This window comes from Zootermopsis nevadensis, unplaced genomic scaffold, assembly GCF_977971745.1.
Source record: "Zootermopsis nevadensis isolate Lab colony 2312 unplaced genomic scaffold, Znev_1.0 Znev_ptg000083l, whole genome shotgun sequence".
Lineage (NCBI taxonomy): Eukaryota > Metazoa > Arthropoda > Insecta > Blattodea > Termopsidae > Zootermopsis > Zootermopsis nevadensis.
This window is the reverse complement of record NW_028259214.1, coordinates 1,093,034-1,110,369: the sequence shown is the minus strand read 5'-3', so window position 1 is coordinate 1,110,369 and position 17,336 is coordinate 1,093,034. Positions and strand designations below refer to the sequence as shown.

The following is a 17,336-nucleotide window of genomic DNA, read 5'->3' as shown; positions in this document are numbered from 1 at the left end:
AAGATTATCACATGTGTACTATCTCTGCATTCCAGGATAACATTGTGATATCTTGTTCAAACACATGTCAACCTTATGCACCCCACGGTACCGCATTCCATCCAGTTCCCTAAACAAGTCACATTAACAGAATATCACACCTAAAACATTACTTGTGATACATGTGAAACAGGGTGACAAATATTAAAAAGATTTTTATTTATTATTAGTGTTCTGTCTGACGACAGGTCCATATGAACAGGATCCTTCCATCCTTTTCTCGGACTGGGCCCTGTTCATATACGTTCTTGGCAGATGACCCAGAAGTGTTTTGCCATTGCCTTCTTCTGTGTGTGTGAATGGAGTAATTGTTGGGATGCCACGGAGAAACCGGGGGAGCCCCCGGAGGAAAACTCCGTGATGCCTAGACCAACATAAGTTATAAATCTGAGCACCACCGGGAATTGAAACCGGGACCCCAGGTTTACAAGGCTAGCGTTCTGACCGGTAGTCCACATTGGCGGATCTTGCTGCACACAAAATGTTGGAGTTAAAAAAAATATTATGCACCTATACCAAATGGTAGATGGTTCATCAATTAATAGGTAAGAATCTGGATAGAAACGGCCATCACCCTTCTTAAGTTTCTGCCCCATTACTTTTCTCAGGAGAATACAGAAATGCACAGAAAACATCAGTTAGAGCAGCTAGTCTCTAGGCTGTTTTTTCATGACCGGATTACGACACCAATCGTATCTACGGATGTTGAATTCTGTTTTTTAGGGCTGATCCATGTTTCAGTGTGTGATATATTACAGGTTCTAAGGTGAGCTGTTCGTGACGAGTTATTTGGAGTAATATTATAAGAAATTTGAGTGAATACATAGCGTTTAAGTGAGGTTATGTAGCGGACTTTAGTGAATAGGCGGAGACTGAGTCGGTATTCAGAAGGCGGTGATCAGTGCTGCCAACTGGCAGATTTCGCTTTGTGGACCTGTGGTACAGTTTACTTGGTTCCTCACAATATTCTTCTTCGGAAACTTAGTAACTTGGGACTATCCCCTAGCTATGTTGATTGGTTCCATAGTTATCTTTCTGACAGACAATCCCTTGTTCGTATTTCTGGAACTCTTTCGTTTCCATATCGTGTTAAGTGTGGAGTGCCTCATGGTTCCACCCTAGGCCCCTTTCCTGTTAATATATTTATCAATGATATTTGCGACTCCATACATAATTCTCACTGCTTTTTACTTGCTGATGACTTATTAAAGATATTTCGTAGTATAAGTGATGTTGATGACTGCAAACTGTTACAGCAAGACATCTGGTCCATACAAAACTGGTGTCTTGTTAATGTATGCAACTTAAATTTAAGTAAAACGACTGTTATATCATGCACCCGAAAGACAAACAGTATTTACTTTAATTACAAATTGTGTAACAACCTGGTGGCACACTTCCAGTATGTTAAAGATCTTGGCATTCTACTGGACTGTAAACATTTTAACAGCTTATCAACTATATATTCTCACAAAGCTTCAAAATGCTTGTTTAATTCGGTACATTGCTTCCTTCTCCACCCTTGATAGCCTTTTGGTTTTGTACAGTACTTTAGTTCGTTCTAAAATTGAGTATGCGTCTGTTGCTTGGAACTCTATTACTAATACTAACTCCTTTCAGTTGGAAAGGATACAAAGAAAATTTGTAGCTTTATGTTATAGTAGATTTTTATTGGCATTTGTGCATATAATTATGACGATATTTTAGTCAGATTAGAATACATATCGTTGCATTTAAGAAGGAGGCTTCTGGATGCACTTTTCCTTGTTAATGTCCTTAAAGGCAAAATTAGTTGCTCGTCTGTTTTTGATACAGTTAGTCTCTGCATACCCACTAGGTCTATCAGAGACTACTCTACCTTTAAGGCACAACGTAATTTTAAAGCCAGATGTGTTTCTGCTGCCAATGCAGTCTGTAGGAGCATCAACATCATTAACGAAGATCATATTAAGCTTATTGATGTCAGTTATCGTTTTAAACAATAATCATTGTTTAATTAGTATATCTTATTATTATGACTTTTTCCACATCCTAATTGTCTTCTGACTGTGGTATGGATCCATGGAATATAAATAAATTATTATTATTATTATTATGTATGTTGTCTATGTTTTGTTTAAAACTGACGTGATTTTAATTTAATTATTATTTTACTTAGGCACATTATTTAGCTAATTTACTTGTTAATTTAGCTAAATAATGTGCCTAAGTAAAATAATAGCCGGGATAGCTCAGTCAGTATAGTGACTAAGCTACGGGCTGGACGACCGGGGTTCGATCCCCGACGGGGGCAGAGGATTTTTCCTCTAGCCTCTGCGTCCAGACCGGCTCTGGGGCCCACCCAGCCTCCTCTACAATGGGTACCGGGGTCCTTTCCCGGGGGTAAAGCCGGCCGGGGCGTGATGCTGACCACTCACCCCCATCTAGTGCTGAGGTCAAGGAAGAGAGGAGCTATACCTCCACTCACCCCAAATGCCTACATGGCGTATAGCGGGACAAACTTTACTTTTTTTACTTGTTAATTATTTTGCAATAAATTAATGAATTATTATCATTATTAATATTGTACATTTTAGTTCACTGTTTGTTTGTTTTTGTATTGTTGTTAGTGCTTGACTGTTAATGGCCTTTTTGGCTGTTGTCAAGCACTTAAAGAAATGAAATGAATTTCAACACATAAGAATTTTGTATACAATAAGCTAGAAGTGTATGTGGCGTGCGTAAATACCTGGACAAGTTATGGCACTAGTGATGGAAGACAGCACCAGATATTTCATGCACAGTTTTATAAATGAGAATACTCAAACTTGCATTAAGAAATTCAGTGTGGACAAAATATCTGAACGCAAATCTTTACAGTGAAAAGAAATACATTTCTCATTATTTATGAATAAATAAACTACATTTATGTCAAATTGTACCTTAATTCACAAAACCTAGATTGCTGTGTAAACCTCAAATCCTACTTAATTAAGTAACCTGAAACAATAAATTCTGTGAACAGATAAACCAATTCTATAAGTAAAATCTTAAGGGCAAAGGCTGAGAGATAGTGAGAAAACATTGAGTGCCAAAATATTAAAGTAAACCTGCTCAGTAAGCACCTTTCTGGGAAGTTAATACATTTATTAGTGCAGGTACTCACATTAGACATGTGTCCTTCACGCCAATTTTCTTATATAGTTCACAGCCCAACTCATAGCTGCATCATAACAATGCAAGGAACGTCAATATTAAAATCTCATTTATACTAAATGTGTCTGAATACTACACTGAAGAAATCACAGTCCAGACAACAGCTATACTCGTACGGATCGTTCCTGGTTTTCCTCAGTCAATGAAAATATTGGATATTGTCCTAAGTGATGTAAAATGTTCTTCCTTGTACACCATTTACAGTGAATCATTCACTGATCAGCTTATCACAAGAAGCCACATAATTCCGAGTTATTGATATTGTTGTAAATAAACCATAACGCTGAATGGGGCAAACCAACAGATTAAGCAATGTAACACAAAATAACATTACTGGGTAAAAACTCAGGGCACTCTGAAATAAATAGCCCACTCTTCTCTGTCATTCTGGCGCATGACACACAACTATATGAACGTTGTGATTTCAGTCACTATATTCACCAACTGAAACTAAGAGAAGATAAATGTGATTTGAGACTGCTGTAACCATAAATATTGCAACTGTGTTTGTTGAGGTAACTGTAAGTAGTGATACAGGCAGTTGAAATTAACGGGGAATGAAAAATATTAAGAACTGATGGTTTTAACAAAACTAATAAAAAGCCAAAGAAATTTTTAAGATAACTACTGGAACTGAAACAGCCAAGATGTCCTTGGAAGGACATCTGACACAGGAAGAGACTGGAATGACATTTCATATTTGTAAATGTGAGATTCCAGACTGCAGTACACTTTTATGCAACACCTTGAAGGTGCATTAGTTTCAAATGATGTACAGAAAATAGAGGGACTTTCACTATGATAAATTTGAGGGGGTCTCAGCATTTTGAGGACGAAGCCAATCTTTTTGGAGAAAATGCTGTGCAAACTTGTAGGGAGATACAAGCTTCTAAGAAGCATTTACTCCATCAACACAGCTTATGATGTAGGCAGTATGTAACTCTCAAATGTAAGCATTTACTTGCACATTTACATGATGTGACAATCTAGAATATCAATACCGAGTTCCACTGACTGGTCACATATGAAATTGTAGAAATGTTGGTTAACGGATGATGTAAGTATAGTATGCAACTGTAATCTTGAGACTTGCAAGGAATGCAGGAAGTCTGAAGCGTTAAAGGCAGACGCTATCTTTTCTCCTTCCTCCTTCACCCCACTAGTCTCAACATTAGTCTTACACTGTAGATTGCTTCTAAAATTAAATAAGATATCTCACCTGGTCTTTGAATGGTGCAGCAAGAGGTTCACATTAAGTGGGTCACTTGATTCTTACACCATTGAGTTCAAATTCTGTTCACAAAAAGAAAAAAACAGCAGTCAGTTCCTTGCAGTTGTTTGCTCAAAAAACACTTCACACTTCTTATGGAGTGTTCACACTATAATGACAACTCAAGTTTCAAGCAACTGTTCTTGCAATCTGCATTTCACATTCAACAGAAATATCCAGTCCATTCCGGTTGACTTAGATGCCACCTGCTGTTAAGTCCTGTAACTAATCTTTTTCAACTCACTGCTAGTCACACCTTGACCTCAGTTGACAGTTGCTTGTTTACCTGTGGACATTTCACCTGCTTCAGTAGGAATAGTCTATCTGGAATATAATTTAATGATGAACTCAGCAACCAGAGTTGGTTCAGTAAGACTACCAGGAAATTTCAAGTCCGGTGTGACCTGTTTTGGCTGCGTTTCAATTGCATCCCTAAATACTAAACACCAAACACAAGTGACTTTCAAGTAAGAAAATGGAGCACAAGAATAAAGCAAAATATACATGGCAATTTAGCTCTTCCCTGGTCCTTTATTTACTCAATTAGTTGTTCACTGTAGTTTGAGACAATACTTAGTAAGACTTTGGGTAAACTGCTTGACTTCTTCCCGGCTGCATTTGAACTGCACGCTCTCCCAGTGAGATAGGGTTTGCAGAATGACAATGAGTGTGACCGTCCACATGGCTGGTTAGTATATCTGTTATGGGCACTGTCAAATTATTATTGCAATAATTAAAATGATTAAGGTAGAAAACGAGTCAGGACACCAGGAAATAGCCCATTATCGCAGTATATCACTGCAGCTAACACAGAACTAGAACATCGGTACACCGCTGATAATAACACAGTGGGCCAACGGAACAACTGTATACAAACAGACATGAAAAATAATTTATGATAATAATAAATGGTCATCTGATAAGAATCCATGTTTAACTCTCCATGTAAAGCTGGTCCCAAGTTTTCTTTAGGATTGATAAAGTAGAAACATCAGAGCTACATTACACATGGCAATAATAGATTTTATACAACACACAGGCCATTCTATATTTTAAATTATTGATTTTAATTGCGTAATGTTTTGATTTTAATATTGAAACATTCTGCATTACTATTATTGTGAGGGAAGAAACTGCCTGTCTGGAAATGCATCTGATAGAAACCTGATATTACAGCCCACAAATAATGCGAAGCAACACACAATATTAATCTAGTGTCTGAGTGAACCAAATATCTCTGAGATAAGTGTGTCCCAGTGTCATTTTGTCCACCATAAATCCCACATGGACTGCCTTGGGTTTCAACCCAGGCTCCCACATTGAGAATTCAATTACTAACCACGAGCTCTGGCATGAACCAAGCAGCTGTGAACTTTGTCTTAGGTCACTTGATGAATACAGCCTGCCATGATGGAATTATGCTTTTGGGAATAAATTGAGAATTCAATAAAAAAAATTTCAGATGATCTGCCACATCAGGTGGTTAAACAAAACTGATGTCTCAGGGACCATCTCTGTTCCCATCATGAGTATTCTGATGTAACCAGATTATCTGGTTTGTGGTTGTCTCTCATATATACACCTGCCCGGCCAGTGCTCATGGTTGGACCCTGGCCAATCACAGCTGGTGGGCAGAGTCAGAAGTTTGTGCTTTTTGGTCCTGCTCTCCATTGGTGTTAAGCCCCAATTTTTTGTCAGTTTGTCCAACACACACTCTGCCGCATTTACAGGGAAAACAGTATATTCCAGGGACCCTCAAGGTTGCAAATATAAACTAAATGTATCTTCAATCTTAATCTGTTCTGTGTAATATACAGTCCGCAAACCAGGAGAAAATCCCTGCTAGGAATTCGTTAAACGCGCATGCACAAGATTTCGTGGCGAGTGACAACCCATCCTAAAAGCATTCGTTCCACAACCACTGAACGAACAACAGACGACAGGCTTTCATGTGTTCTAATGGGTACAGCTTTAAGATTACCTCACAGTGGCACAGTGATTTAATCTAGAATATTATCGCAACACCGCAGAACATATTAGAGGTGCGCTCACTACACTCTACTCTTAACTGCTTGATGTTTTCAGTCTGTGTGTAGTAGCCTTAAACTCTGATGTATCGCACTTCCCACCAATAGCAGCCCTCTAGTCCAGCAGGCAGTAAACATTCCCCCCGCACCGCACCAGAAACGACATCCCCTTGCAGGGATTTTCTCGTCATCTGTGGACAGTAGTTATCACATATCACATTATTTTGATCACTGATGTATATTACCGTGGCAGACAAGCAAAATTACACTAGCTAACACATAATCCTTTCCTTAATACTTCTTGGTAGAGCCTGAGAATGGTTAAATATGGTCGAAGCCTGCAGCCATTTATATAATAAGTAACTTGTTACTTTCTTGTATTTTATCAAACATAAGTAATAAAATATATAACTGACTGTGTGGGGAAAAATAATAAGCACCATTCCCCAACATTATAATTTGCAATGCATATATCAGATCCAAGCTTAAAAACTAATGTAGGATTGTGCATGGGTGCTGCTAGTGGATTTTATCCAGAGAAGGTGACAAAATGAGAAAATCTGCAATACATATAATACAAGTCACATTAATATGTACTGAAATGTCCTTACTCAAGTGTTTATAAGACAAGAAAAATGTCATGTCTCTGAAAACATGACGATAAAATTTTATCTTCACTGTAAAACAAAGACTAAGCTCATGAAAATTAAACAACTCTCTGTGTTGTGTTTAACTCTGAATGTTCAATACAGTCTATCTCAGAGTTCATCATCCGACCTCACTCACCCGTGTAATTCACAATATGAACATAGATGTGTCAACATATAATTCCAGGTCCACACAGCAATGAGTATGAAAATGTGTTTCTTGTGGTTTGCTGTGCCATGTAGTCTAGTAGAAGTTTACACACATTTCATCCATCATCATCTCCCTCATGACGGAGGTAGCAAACACCTCTGAAACGTCTGTAATGTTCTACCACATGATGGCATTACAACCCACAGGACAGCTACCTTCTTAAAAGGTATGTTTAAACATTTTCAACATGTTAAGTGGATCCCATGTCACGGCCAATATCCTGCGGAATGAGAGGACGTCCAGATATAGAATAGCTACAGATATATTGGACGGCAGGTGGGGTGCTACAAGCGCCTCACTGGAAAAGTTCTAATATGTTAAAAAATGTTAGACATGTCTAATTTCTTTAGCAGCTGAGCAAATTCTCAGTTTCTACAAAAGACTGTACTTACAAGGTGTTAACAACCCATTATGTTATTGATATCACTGTCTGCAATTCACAGTCACGAAAATTATTATATGCATGAACCAAATGTGAATGTTGAATCTTACCTTGTGCACCATACCAGAGTTACAGTGCACAAATATCAGCCAATCAGAACACCAACATTTACCTTATTATGTAACTTTTAAACAACATGGCCCTCAGGTTCAGCACCGTTTCTAAAAGTAATAGAACGTCCAGAGATAGACCTTATTCTCATCCAACACATAATGTTGCAAATTTTTGTACTGACCTTGAAAGTGCCACCAGTCTTGTGAGGCTGAGTGCCTGGTAACTGAGGGCGAGCATCCACACCAAAATGGTCTTCATCATCATCGACAATGCTGTCATCGAGAAGCAGGAAGTATGGCAGAAGTACCCCGGTGTCCTGTAGTATAAATTAGAAGCATTAATGGTATGGAACAGAGAGCTTAGTGCAGAATGAAGCTTGACACAAAAACCCCTGGGTTCAAAAGACCCTTCAATTTTCAAGAGAGTATGTACAAGGATCATGAAATAAAGTCTTCTGTGTAAATATAACTGTAGAGCTCTCTGTAAGTGTTTTGCTATGTCACATTTAGTGGACAGGACATTTCAAGTTGTCCGGTCATGGTCTTCTGAAATTCTGACCTCCCAGCAAGTTTTCCAGTGTCTTCCTAACACTGTAAGTGAATTTCTACTATGTAACTACTGCCAGTGCTTCCAGATTTATTGCACATGAGATGTTTCATTAGGAGAAGCCATTCCCAGAGGGGCACAGGGCCTGAGTAAAGCAGTCTATGTGGGTCCATTCTGTAAGATTGGTCACATTACACTACGCATGTTTTCTTGTCTCTATCCCACGATTACAATTAAACTAATATGCTATGCATTTATTTTCTATCTATAGGATGCTTAATTTGTTCAGCATGATATATATTATGCTTCATAATGTCAAAATGTGGGCTTCTGAACACTCACCCCACCCTACAGATAGTCCTCTGCTAGGAACGTAAACCACACTCTATTCATTTATTTACTTATGTTAAAGAATAATATCTAGAAACTTTACTGAAAGCCTTAAAACTGTGCACTGAGTTTTCTTATTAATACAGTAGGGTCCCAATTATCTGACTTTCGGTTATCTGACAATCCATTTCATAAGCGTGATATCTCAGAATGCTTCATTTTATCAGCTGTCAACTCAGTATGCAGCAGAATGAATTACACTTCCTGACCGAGCCCTTCTCCATTTGTGAAATCAGTTTCTTCAGAATGCCAACATTATTGGTTTTAGAAAGAATATGAGTGCTACCCTCATCTCTTTCTTCAGTTCTCTGAATTATCAGACATTTTTAATTATCTGATCTTCCTTACATCCTGTTTAGATTCGATAATCGGGACCATAAACAAAGTAGTTTAGAACTTAAACATTTATATTTTATGGTAACAGTTGTGGGCAGAAGAAAACAAAACAGTGTAAAATGGATGCCTCATTTTCCTTGGAACTCATTCTTACATCACCTGAACGTATTTTGGTGTCACTCATTACGAGATTTGCCACTCCTGGTAAGAGGTGTTCGAGCAAAATCACATTTGTTTTCAGAATTTAACTGCAAAAGAAGATTTAATTTCTCTCTTCCCCATTAGAAAGATACATCTCAAATTAGATTTCAAAGAAGGTTTCTCATTTTTGTCACTTTTATGAAACATAAATTTCCAATCTCTCTCCAAACGCTGAGACTCACTCAAATATCATCTGCTGGTTGTTTTCTCTTTCTGCTTCAAAAGGAGTAGCTCTCAACATCTCAAGCATCAAAACAGCAAGGCTCCACCAATCAGCTGTCTGAAACAATCCAAATTAGAACAACAGCTGCAATCAGTCACTTTCATTTCTTCACACCTTCCTCACAGACACTCACAACAGCCACCAGAAACAGAAAAATTTAGGATACGAACAAACAGAGTTCTTTATTTTTGCATTCGATTTTAAATTAAACATTTCTAAGAACAAACAGTTCCTTTCTTCATAAATCAAGATGACAGGTATTGTAACCAGACAAACTATGCTGACTTTTCTATGGTTTTCCTTGAAAATTTTTATTCATTAGTCACTCTCTTAACTTAACTTTTCATTTAATATTACAAAATCATACTATATTTATATTTGACGTTGATGACCTCAGCAAATGTGTGAGCATTGTTAACAAATATGATGAAAATCCAATCCCGGGTTCTTCAATGTGGATGGACAGACAGCCAACTAACACAAACAAACATACAAGCTAGCAGGAATATTTTTGCAAATTTCACTTGTTGACATGTTAATTGATGACTCTGGTATGTACTTATTACACTGCTGCAAGCTTAATTCTTCTTCTTCTTCTTATAGCACAACAGCCCAAAGTCAAGCCTTGGCCTCCTCCGATGTGGGAGGTTTCTTTGTCTCTGAATTGTGCATTTATTAGTAGTGAGTGACAAGTCCACTAAATCTGCACAATTTCTATTCAATCCTGATTTGACTGCTAGAACCATTTAGCAGTGAACCGACAGAGACTTAGGTGAGAAATGCCCGCTGAATTTTGCCTCCAAAACATCTCGTTCATGCTTTATAAGACAGAATATCAATATCTGAGTACTTTCTTCTATCTATAATTTCTTCCTGAGCTAAGAACACAATATCTTGTTAAGAAATCCTGGTCTCTTCTGTCTGAAAAGCTTCTGCATCTCTCAGTGTTGATCTTCTGTTATAATGCCATATGGACTTACAGGTGGATACCAATATTTCACAGAAACATACTTCCTCCATCTTCAGCCCAAAGAACACTAGAATCTACCTAGAAGTCCATATAGCATTACAACCTAGAAGACCATAAATACTATCTTTACTGTTGTTACAACCTAAAATATCATACAGCATCTATATGTGATTATGTAAGTGTGCATAAGCTCTTCTGTCATCTGTTGACAGTCCAGCCCAATAATTCATGTCTTATCAACAATGAAAATGGGCAAATACAGAGAAACATCTGTTTTCGTAACATAACTGAACAACAGGTTAAAATAAAAATAACCTGACAATTTCAAAATATCATCAGATCTGAAATTCGAATAAAACAGTGGTTCCTTAATGGATTTGTGTTCTATAATTTTTCACACACAAAGCAATAGCAATTAAATGACTTTTACTCAATTTATCACCTTATTCACCACACATGCAAAATATTACAAAACACATGACAAGCAAGTCTGGTTAAAATCACATTTACACATATATTTACAAATATAAAATTAGATACAAAATATTTACACTAGAGTTTATATGATAATAGCATCATTTAGTCCTGAAAATAGAGGACATTAGTTTCATAATTAATTTCTGTAAGGAACAAAGGAACAAAGATACAGGTTACAGCAATGACAGGCATGGGGTTTAATATTAAATTGGGCATGTAGGCATAGAAAAATATCTAATACATGAAATCACATACAAACAGAAAGATACAATACACATAGGAGGATAACCATTATTTCCTAACTAATATATTCTTTTATAAAATCAAAGTTAGCATGGAATAACTGAGCAAAATAAAACAGAATTGTATGTGTACAGTAAAATTACATATACAAAGAAGGCTACACATAAAATAGGACATCACATTCCCACAGTGTTAGTACCACTCTCCACAAAGGCTTTGTAAGTTTATAAAAGAATGGTTTCCTTAGTACATGTTGGTATCTCGTCGTCAGCAGACAGGCTGGCAAAATTATTTTAGGGTCTTTAATAAGTCCTTTGAAAGGGTTACAAAGTTCAAATATCTGGAAACAACAATAACAAATCAAAATGACACTCATGAGGAAGTTAGGAGGAGACTAAATTCCGGAAATGCTTGCTACTTCTCAGTTCAAAATATTTTGTCTTCCCGTCTGATTTCTAAGAACCTGAAAATTAAAGTATACAAAACAATAATTTTGCCTGTTGTTTTGTATGGGTGCGAAACATGGTCTTTCACTCAAAGGGAGGAACGTAGATTGCAGGTGTTTGAGAATAGGGTGTTGAGGAGGATATTTGGGCCTAGGAGAGAAGACGATGGGTTCTGGAGGAAACTACATAATGACGAACTTAAAAATCTGTACTCCTCCCCCAGTATTGTCAGGGTGATTAAGTTGAGAAGAATGAGATGGGTGGGGCATGTAGCGCGCATGGATGGGACAAGAGGTGTGCACCGGGTATTAGTTGGGAAACCTGAGGGGACGAGACCGCTGGGGAGACCTAGACGTAGATGGGAGGATAATATCAGGCGGGATCTATGGGAGATAGGAGTCGAAGGAGACCGGATTTTGTTGGCCCAGGACAGGGTCTGGTGGAGGGCTTTGGTTAATTCAGTGATGAACCTTCGGGTTCGGTAAGCCATCTAGTTAGGTAGTTAGTTATGGTTTCCTTAAGTTTTGTCTTGTGAAGCAGTGCCATTTGACAGAAGCAAGGCACAGAATATATATATAGCACTTAAAAATAAAAATTTCATGTACGGAAACAATATCTGTATGTGACTCAGAAAAAACTTGTTCAACCTTATCTAAACTTCAAAGAATTCCTCAGTGTAATGATATTTACAGAAATGGCATCAATTCCAGTCCAAATCTCTATAACAAAATACAAAAATACTTTTAAAGCTTTGTTAAATGATATACTTTTAAAAATGTAAATATAATAACAAAAACCAGTATTATAAAAATTAATCACATTTGGGAAAGTTTTGGAAGGTACATTTATTGTTTTATGAAAAAAAGTGTCAATATTGCATACCAGTGTATAATGCTAGAAAAATGCATTACCAACATCAAACTTCATTAGAATCTGACCAAGTTCCAGAACACCCAATTACAGAACCAAAAACTATCAAATGTTAAAGAACATACCTGAAGTAATTTGTGTCTTACTGATATCCATCTGGCTTGGTCCATGGTTAACATCAACCAGACTACACAGCGCAACAACCCAGAAGACAGAAATCTTCATATTCACCTCTGTGAAAACCTCAAATCTTACATAATTAATTATGCTTCTCAGTAGTACAAAGAGTTTGTACAAGATAATAACCAAATTCTGTTGAGAAAATTAAATATAACTTTCAGAAACATTCAAAGAACTTAATCTGGGATGTGTACAAGGCGAACAGGATAGAAACTGCAGTGAAAGTTTTGTTGGTCTGGCCTGGTGCTTTCATACTCAAACACTTATGTACAAAGGCAACTACAGTATCACAATGCAAGGAACTATTGGTGAAACTACAGAGTGGGCTGGTGGTCAGAATGCAGTGTGAGAAGTGCCATTAAATGGGTAGTCAAGTACTATAAGGGACAGACTATTCCTATGGTAATCCAATGTTATTATTCCTATTAAGACTTACCACATAATACCCATAGTCCGCTTCTATCTGGCGTAGTTTCCATAGAGAGTTTAGAGTTTATTTACATTCCATAGATCCTTCTTAGGACTCAACCAAAGGATGTAGGACTTGTCATTTCATACAATATACATACACTTCACAACTTTCAACACAAGTACAAGAACGTATTTCACATATCAATGTACATAAATTTCAGATTCTGCAATACAAGAATGAAAAATAATTTTACAAATTAATATACATAAACCTCAGAATTTTAAATATAAATACAAAACTTGCTTTACATATATGTAGATTATGGATATAAAGCTTAAACATTTTCAGCAGAGATGAAATCATCTACAGAATAGAAGGAGTGAGTAAAGAGGTAATCTTTCAATGCAGGCTTGAATACCTGTATATCATAATTTAGACTTTTAATTGTTGGTGGAAGATTATTAAACAACTTGATACCTGTATAGTACACTCCTTTCTGATATTTAGTAAAGTTAGCATTTGGCACATATAGATCATGTTTACGTCTTGTATTTAAATTATGTACATCTGTATTTCTTTTAAATTTATCCATGTTTTCAACCACAAATGATAGCAAGCAGAGTATAAATTCACTTGCAAGTGGAAGTATATTAAATTTACGAAATAATTTTCTACAAGATACCCTGCTTTTGACACCAGCCATTATTCTAATTATTTTCTTTTGCATGTAAAAAACTTTATTACTGTCTGTTGAATTTCCCCAAAAGACAGTGATCCATCTGATGAAACGTTAGCTTCACCAGCACAGTTAACTGTTATATTGTAATTTGAGTACTATCATGCGCATGGCACGTGTGGCATGCCACACACGATCACGATACTGTTAGCTCGTCACCACACTTATTTGTGCTCTATTAAATTATGCGTAAAATGCTGAATATAACTAGATTTAATTACCGTCAAAATCAGCTTATCATTTATATTATGTAATTTAACGCGAAACATGGCCAACATAACCAATAATATTGCTAGTCAAAAAATCAAACACGATGTTATTATACTGAGCTGTATATTACATCACCGCACTTTTTAACGATTTTACATTATTAGCACATTTTTCTGCTTACAGTTTTAACTCCTACAATTCTCAAAAACAGATAATGAGCAACATTCATTCACCAACGAATCTATTTGTCATTTACTTCTACGCGCGAGCGACATGTTTTATTTTTTAATACCAACACAACAGCACAATATAGGGACTAGGAAGAACATTTAAGTCTGGAGTGGAATTTGAAACCACGAACACCATATCCAAGCGATCAAGACACACCCTAAAATGACACATTAGATTAAAATACAAGGACTCTGAATGTGGATTAATTAAACATGAAACCCCTGAAATTTAAAGTGTTATGGTTTATTAAATGCAAATTCAATGCTCTAAATTCTCTTATTACGCCCACTAACTTCGTAAATTTGTTGAAACTGGGACGTCTTAATACATCTTGCAGCACGAACACAACTGAAGATTTACATGTTTTTGAGGGAAATCTATTTCTGTATGTCGCTTCGAATATTTAGACCTGAGGCTGTCACAGATCCAACTACACTCTCATATTCTGTTAACTTAGGATTTTTTCTAAACTCTACTTGTGAGTACATTTCCAGGTAACGTTTCTCATAACAGAACATATATTATGACGCAAATTATAATATAATAATAGAACTAAACAAAATGTCTTTTTTAATCACAGAAGTTCTACACCAGTTTGTCTGCTGGGATTTAAAACTCTTGCCCAGTATGTATAAACAACTAATCTATGCGATTACAAACTGAAAACCAGTACCGAACATGAACATTACACTAACCCTCTCTGAAACATTCTCTTGTCTGTATGAACTGTATGGAACCGGAAATCGGATTCAGAATAAATTCAAACTTCTAAGCTAGAAGTAATTAGCAATTCAGACACTTCTTCTATATTTTTAGCAATGTGCATGAATTTTTCCATACAAAAAAAACAATATATCAAATTAGAGCTCGTGCAAAATGCAATGATTTTGCTATAGAAGTTCTCACAAATCTGAAATAGTGTGACATCTAGTGCTTAAACTCGTACTATAAGTAGATGTGGACGTTTGTGATATCGATTAGCCGCTTTCGCTTGCTAAAAATAAATTTAAAACCTGAAGTTGGCTGACATCTATTGGATATTTAAAGAAGTTACTGTATTTTTCCGTTCTCCATACGATTTTTGTGGGAATTTCAAATTTAGAGGACGTCACATGACTTGAAGGCGGCTGTATTCTATCATATAGCACCGTGTAGTCTGGTAGATATTGACCTACGAGTAAGATGACTTCAGCATCTAGCTCATGATAAGAACCAGTGGTTGGCTTTTGTGAACATCAAAAGTAACCTTCTCAAGAAGAATTCCCTATTTTAGGTGCAAGGTAGTGGTAGGGCCTCAGTTTAATCACGAACTGTGTGTCTTCAATTGATTCGTCCACTCGAGTGTTAGTGATGAACCATTGCAGTCCAACACATAGTCTTCTTAGCAGAGAGCTTGCTGATAGTTGTGATACTATCAGTACTCCATCACAAAGCACGTGTAATAGGTGAGATTGTATTCTAATGGTTTGTAATAATATTTCATCATTGTAACACAAATATTAAAGGTCAAATTATGACAAATGAACCGTTCTATGGTTCAAGTGTCTGTTAGCGACCTCTGTGGGCCAGCGTTTGAACTGTGTTTGCTCGGCCACGTGATGAAAAAAAAATTCATCACGTGGCCGAGCAAACACAGTTCAAACGCTGGCCCACAGAGGTCGCTAACAGACACTTGAACCATAGAATGGTTCACAAACATGCTGGAAGTTTTATGCTATGCATATATTTAACTTACCTCCTTGTTAAAAAATATGTATTTTCTGATATTTGATCATTATTATTAGCAGAACATTCATATGAGGCCAAAATGGACCGCTAGAAACAGAAGTATTACTAGAAAGTGAGAGGAAGAGACAAAAGGCTCTAGAACACCAGAATGCCATTCGCTTATAGGTAAAAAAAGTAAAATGTAATTAAATAATTTCAATTGTCATTATGTGTGTTGTAATTAAGGTGGAAATGGAGAAGCCTGTGCAGTAGAGATTTTTCAAAACAGATTAACACATCTTGTGTTGGCCTAAAACACATACGTAAATAAAACAATTTGGATAGTCTCAAATGTTCAGGAACAGAAACATACAAATTTTCTATGAAACGTTATTAATATTAATTATTAATATTAAATTATTACCTTTTGATACGCAATCCAAAGATTTCAATTGAACGCCGTGGGCGAGATCTGTCCCTCCATGTAATTTGGTCTACGCGTGATTGATTGATATTTTCTATAATTTATAGGCCGACTCACTAATGGAAACATTTCAGATAGCTACAATGAAATCGGAGTTTACACAGTTACATGGTAAGGAAATCCTGGATTTTCCAATATTCAACGTGAAAATATGAAGTTATAAAGTGAAATTTAAGAATGGCGAAAATTATAAGCTGAATTTGTTACGATGCAGGGAGGAGTATTAATTATCTAAACATTACGCAGTGTGTACTCTACAGTACGCACCGAAACAAATTGACTCTCAAGCGCTGCATGCTATATTCGGTTTTGCATAGTCATGAACTATGTTTGTGTTCCCGCGAACCTAAAAGTTTCCCCGTTCAATTAAGTTTCCGAGTTTCGCCAAGCGTGTTTACCACTCAACAACACATCAATTGTATGCGGATTCATGCAGACCTGTATTTTTCTTGTTTCTCTCAGTTTGTTTGCTAGGATTGAAAATTTGTATATCTCCCCGCACCAAGATGGAAAGTGTATGTTAATAAATCAATCTTTCTCCTTCCCTTGAGAAACTGCAGGCTTTCAAGAAGGACTTCCTATGCGTCGTTTTGTAGTCATAAGTCCCATACTTTTACAATCTGGTTCAAGCACTTAATTTCTAGACTGTATTTATACTAGAAAATTGACCGTCAAGAATAACCGCAAAATCTGAAGTACTACTAAACACGTTTTTATTGAAAAGTGTAACAAAGCAGCATGTATGATCTTGTATCGATGTTGCATTGTAGTCACGTGTACACAATATTA

At 36.5% G+C, this 17,336-nt stretch overlaps 2 protein-coding genes and 1 long non-coding RNA gene across 14 annotated transcripts in view; 1 reads left to right on the top strand and 2 right to left on the bottom strand.

Moving 5' to 3' along the window:
• The window catches only part of LOC147870932 (uncharacterized), a 40,379-nt gene extending 35,790 nt beyond the window's left edge, over nucleotides 1–4,589 (bottom strand). For all 7 annotated transcript variants that reach the window (XR_015533027.1, XM_087341659.1, XM_087341672.1 and 4 more), the window contains exon 1: nucleotides 4,454–4,589. The gene's annotated coding sequence lies outside the window, so the exon portion shown is untranslated. The remainder of the gene's footprint in view (nucleotides 1–4,453) is intronic.
• Nucleotides 1–17,336, top strand: part of LOC147870927 (uncharacterized) — a 474,306-nt gene that overhangs the window by 100,314 nt on the left and 356,656 nt on the right. The gene's annotated exons all lie outside the window — the stretch shown is intronic.
• LOC147870931 (uncharacterized) lies at nucleotides 4,172–15,250 on the bottom strand. 6 transcript variants are annotated; one of them, XR_015533028.1, is made up of 6 exons: nucleotides 14,137–15,250; nucleotides 12,713–13,402; nucleotides 9,541–9,638; nucleotides 8,067–8,201; nucleotides 7,318–7,609; nucleotides 4,172–4,527 (listed from the first exon to the last, which is right to left on the bottom strand). XR_015533028.1 is itself a non-coding variant. In XM_087341675.1 (5 exons), the coding sequence occupies exons 2-5, from the start codon at nucleotides 12,764–12,766 to the stop codon at nucleotides 4,787–4,789; spliced, it is 291 nt and encodes a 96-aa protein (XP_087197801.1). In that variant the 5' UTR covers nucleotides 12,767–13,402; nucleotides 14,137–15,237; the 3' UTR covers nucleotides 4,172–4,786. The 6 variants fall into 6 exon arrangements, 4 of the variants coding, with proteins under 4 accessions (XP_087197801.1, XP_087197799.1, XP_087197800.1 ...); XR_015533029.1 differs by lacking the exon at nucleotides 4,172–4,527 and adding an exon at nucleotides 5,006–6,722; XM_087341675.1 differs by lacking the exon at nucleotides 7,318–7,609 and having other exon boundaries at nucleotides 4,172–4,790; nucleotides 14,137–15,237.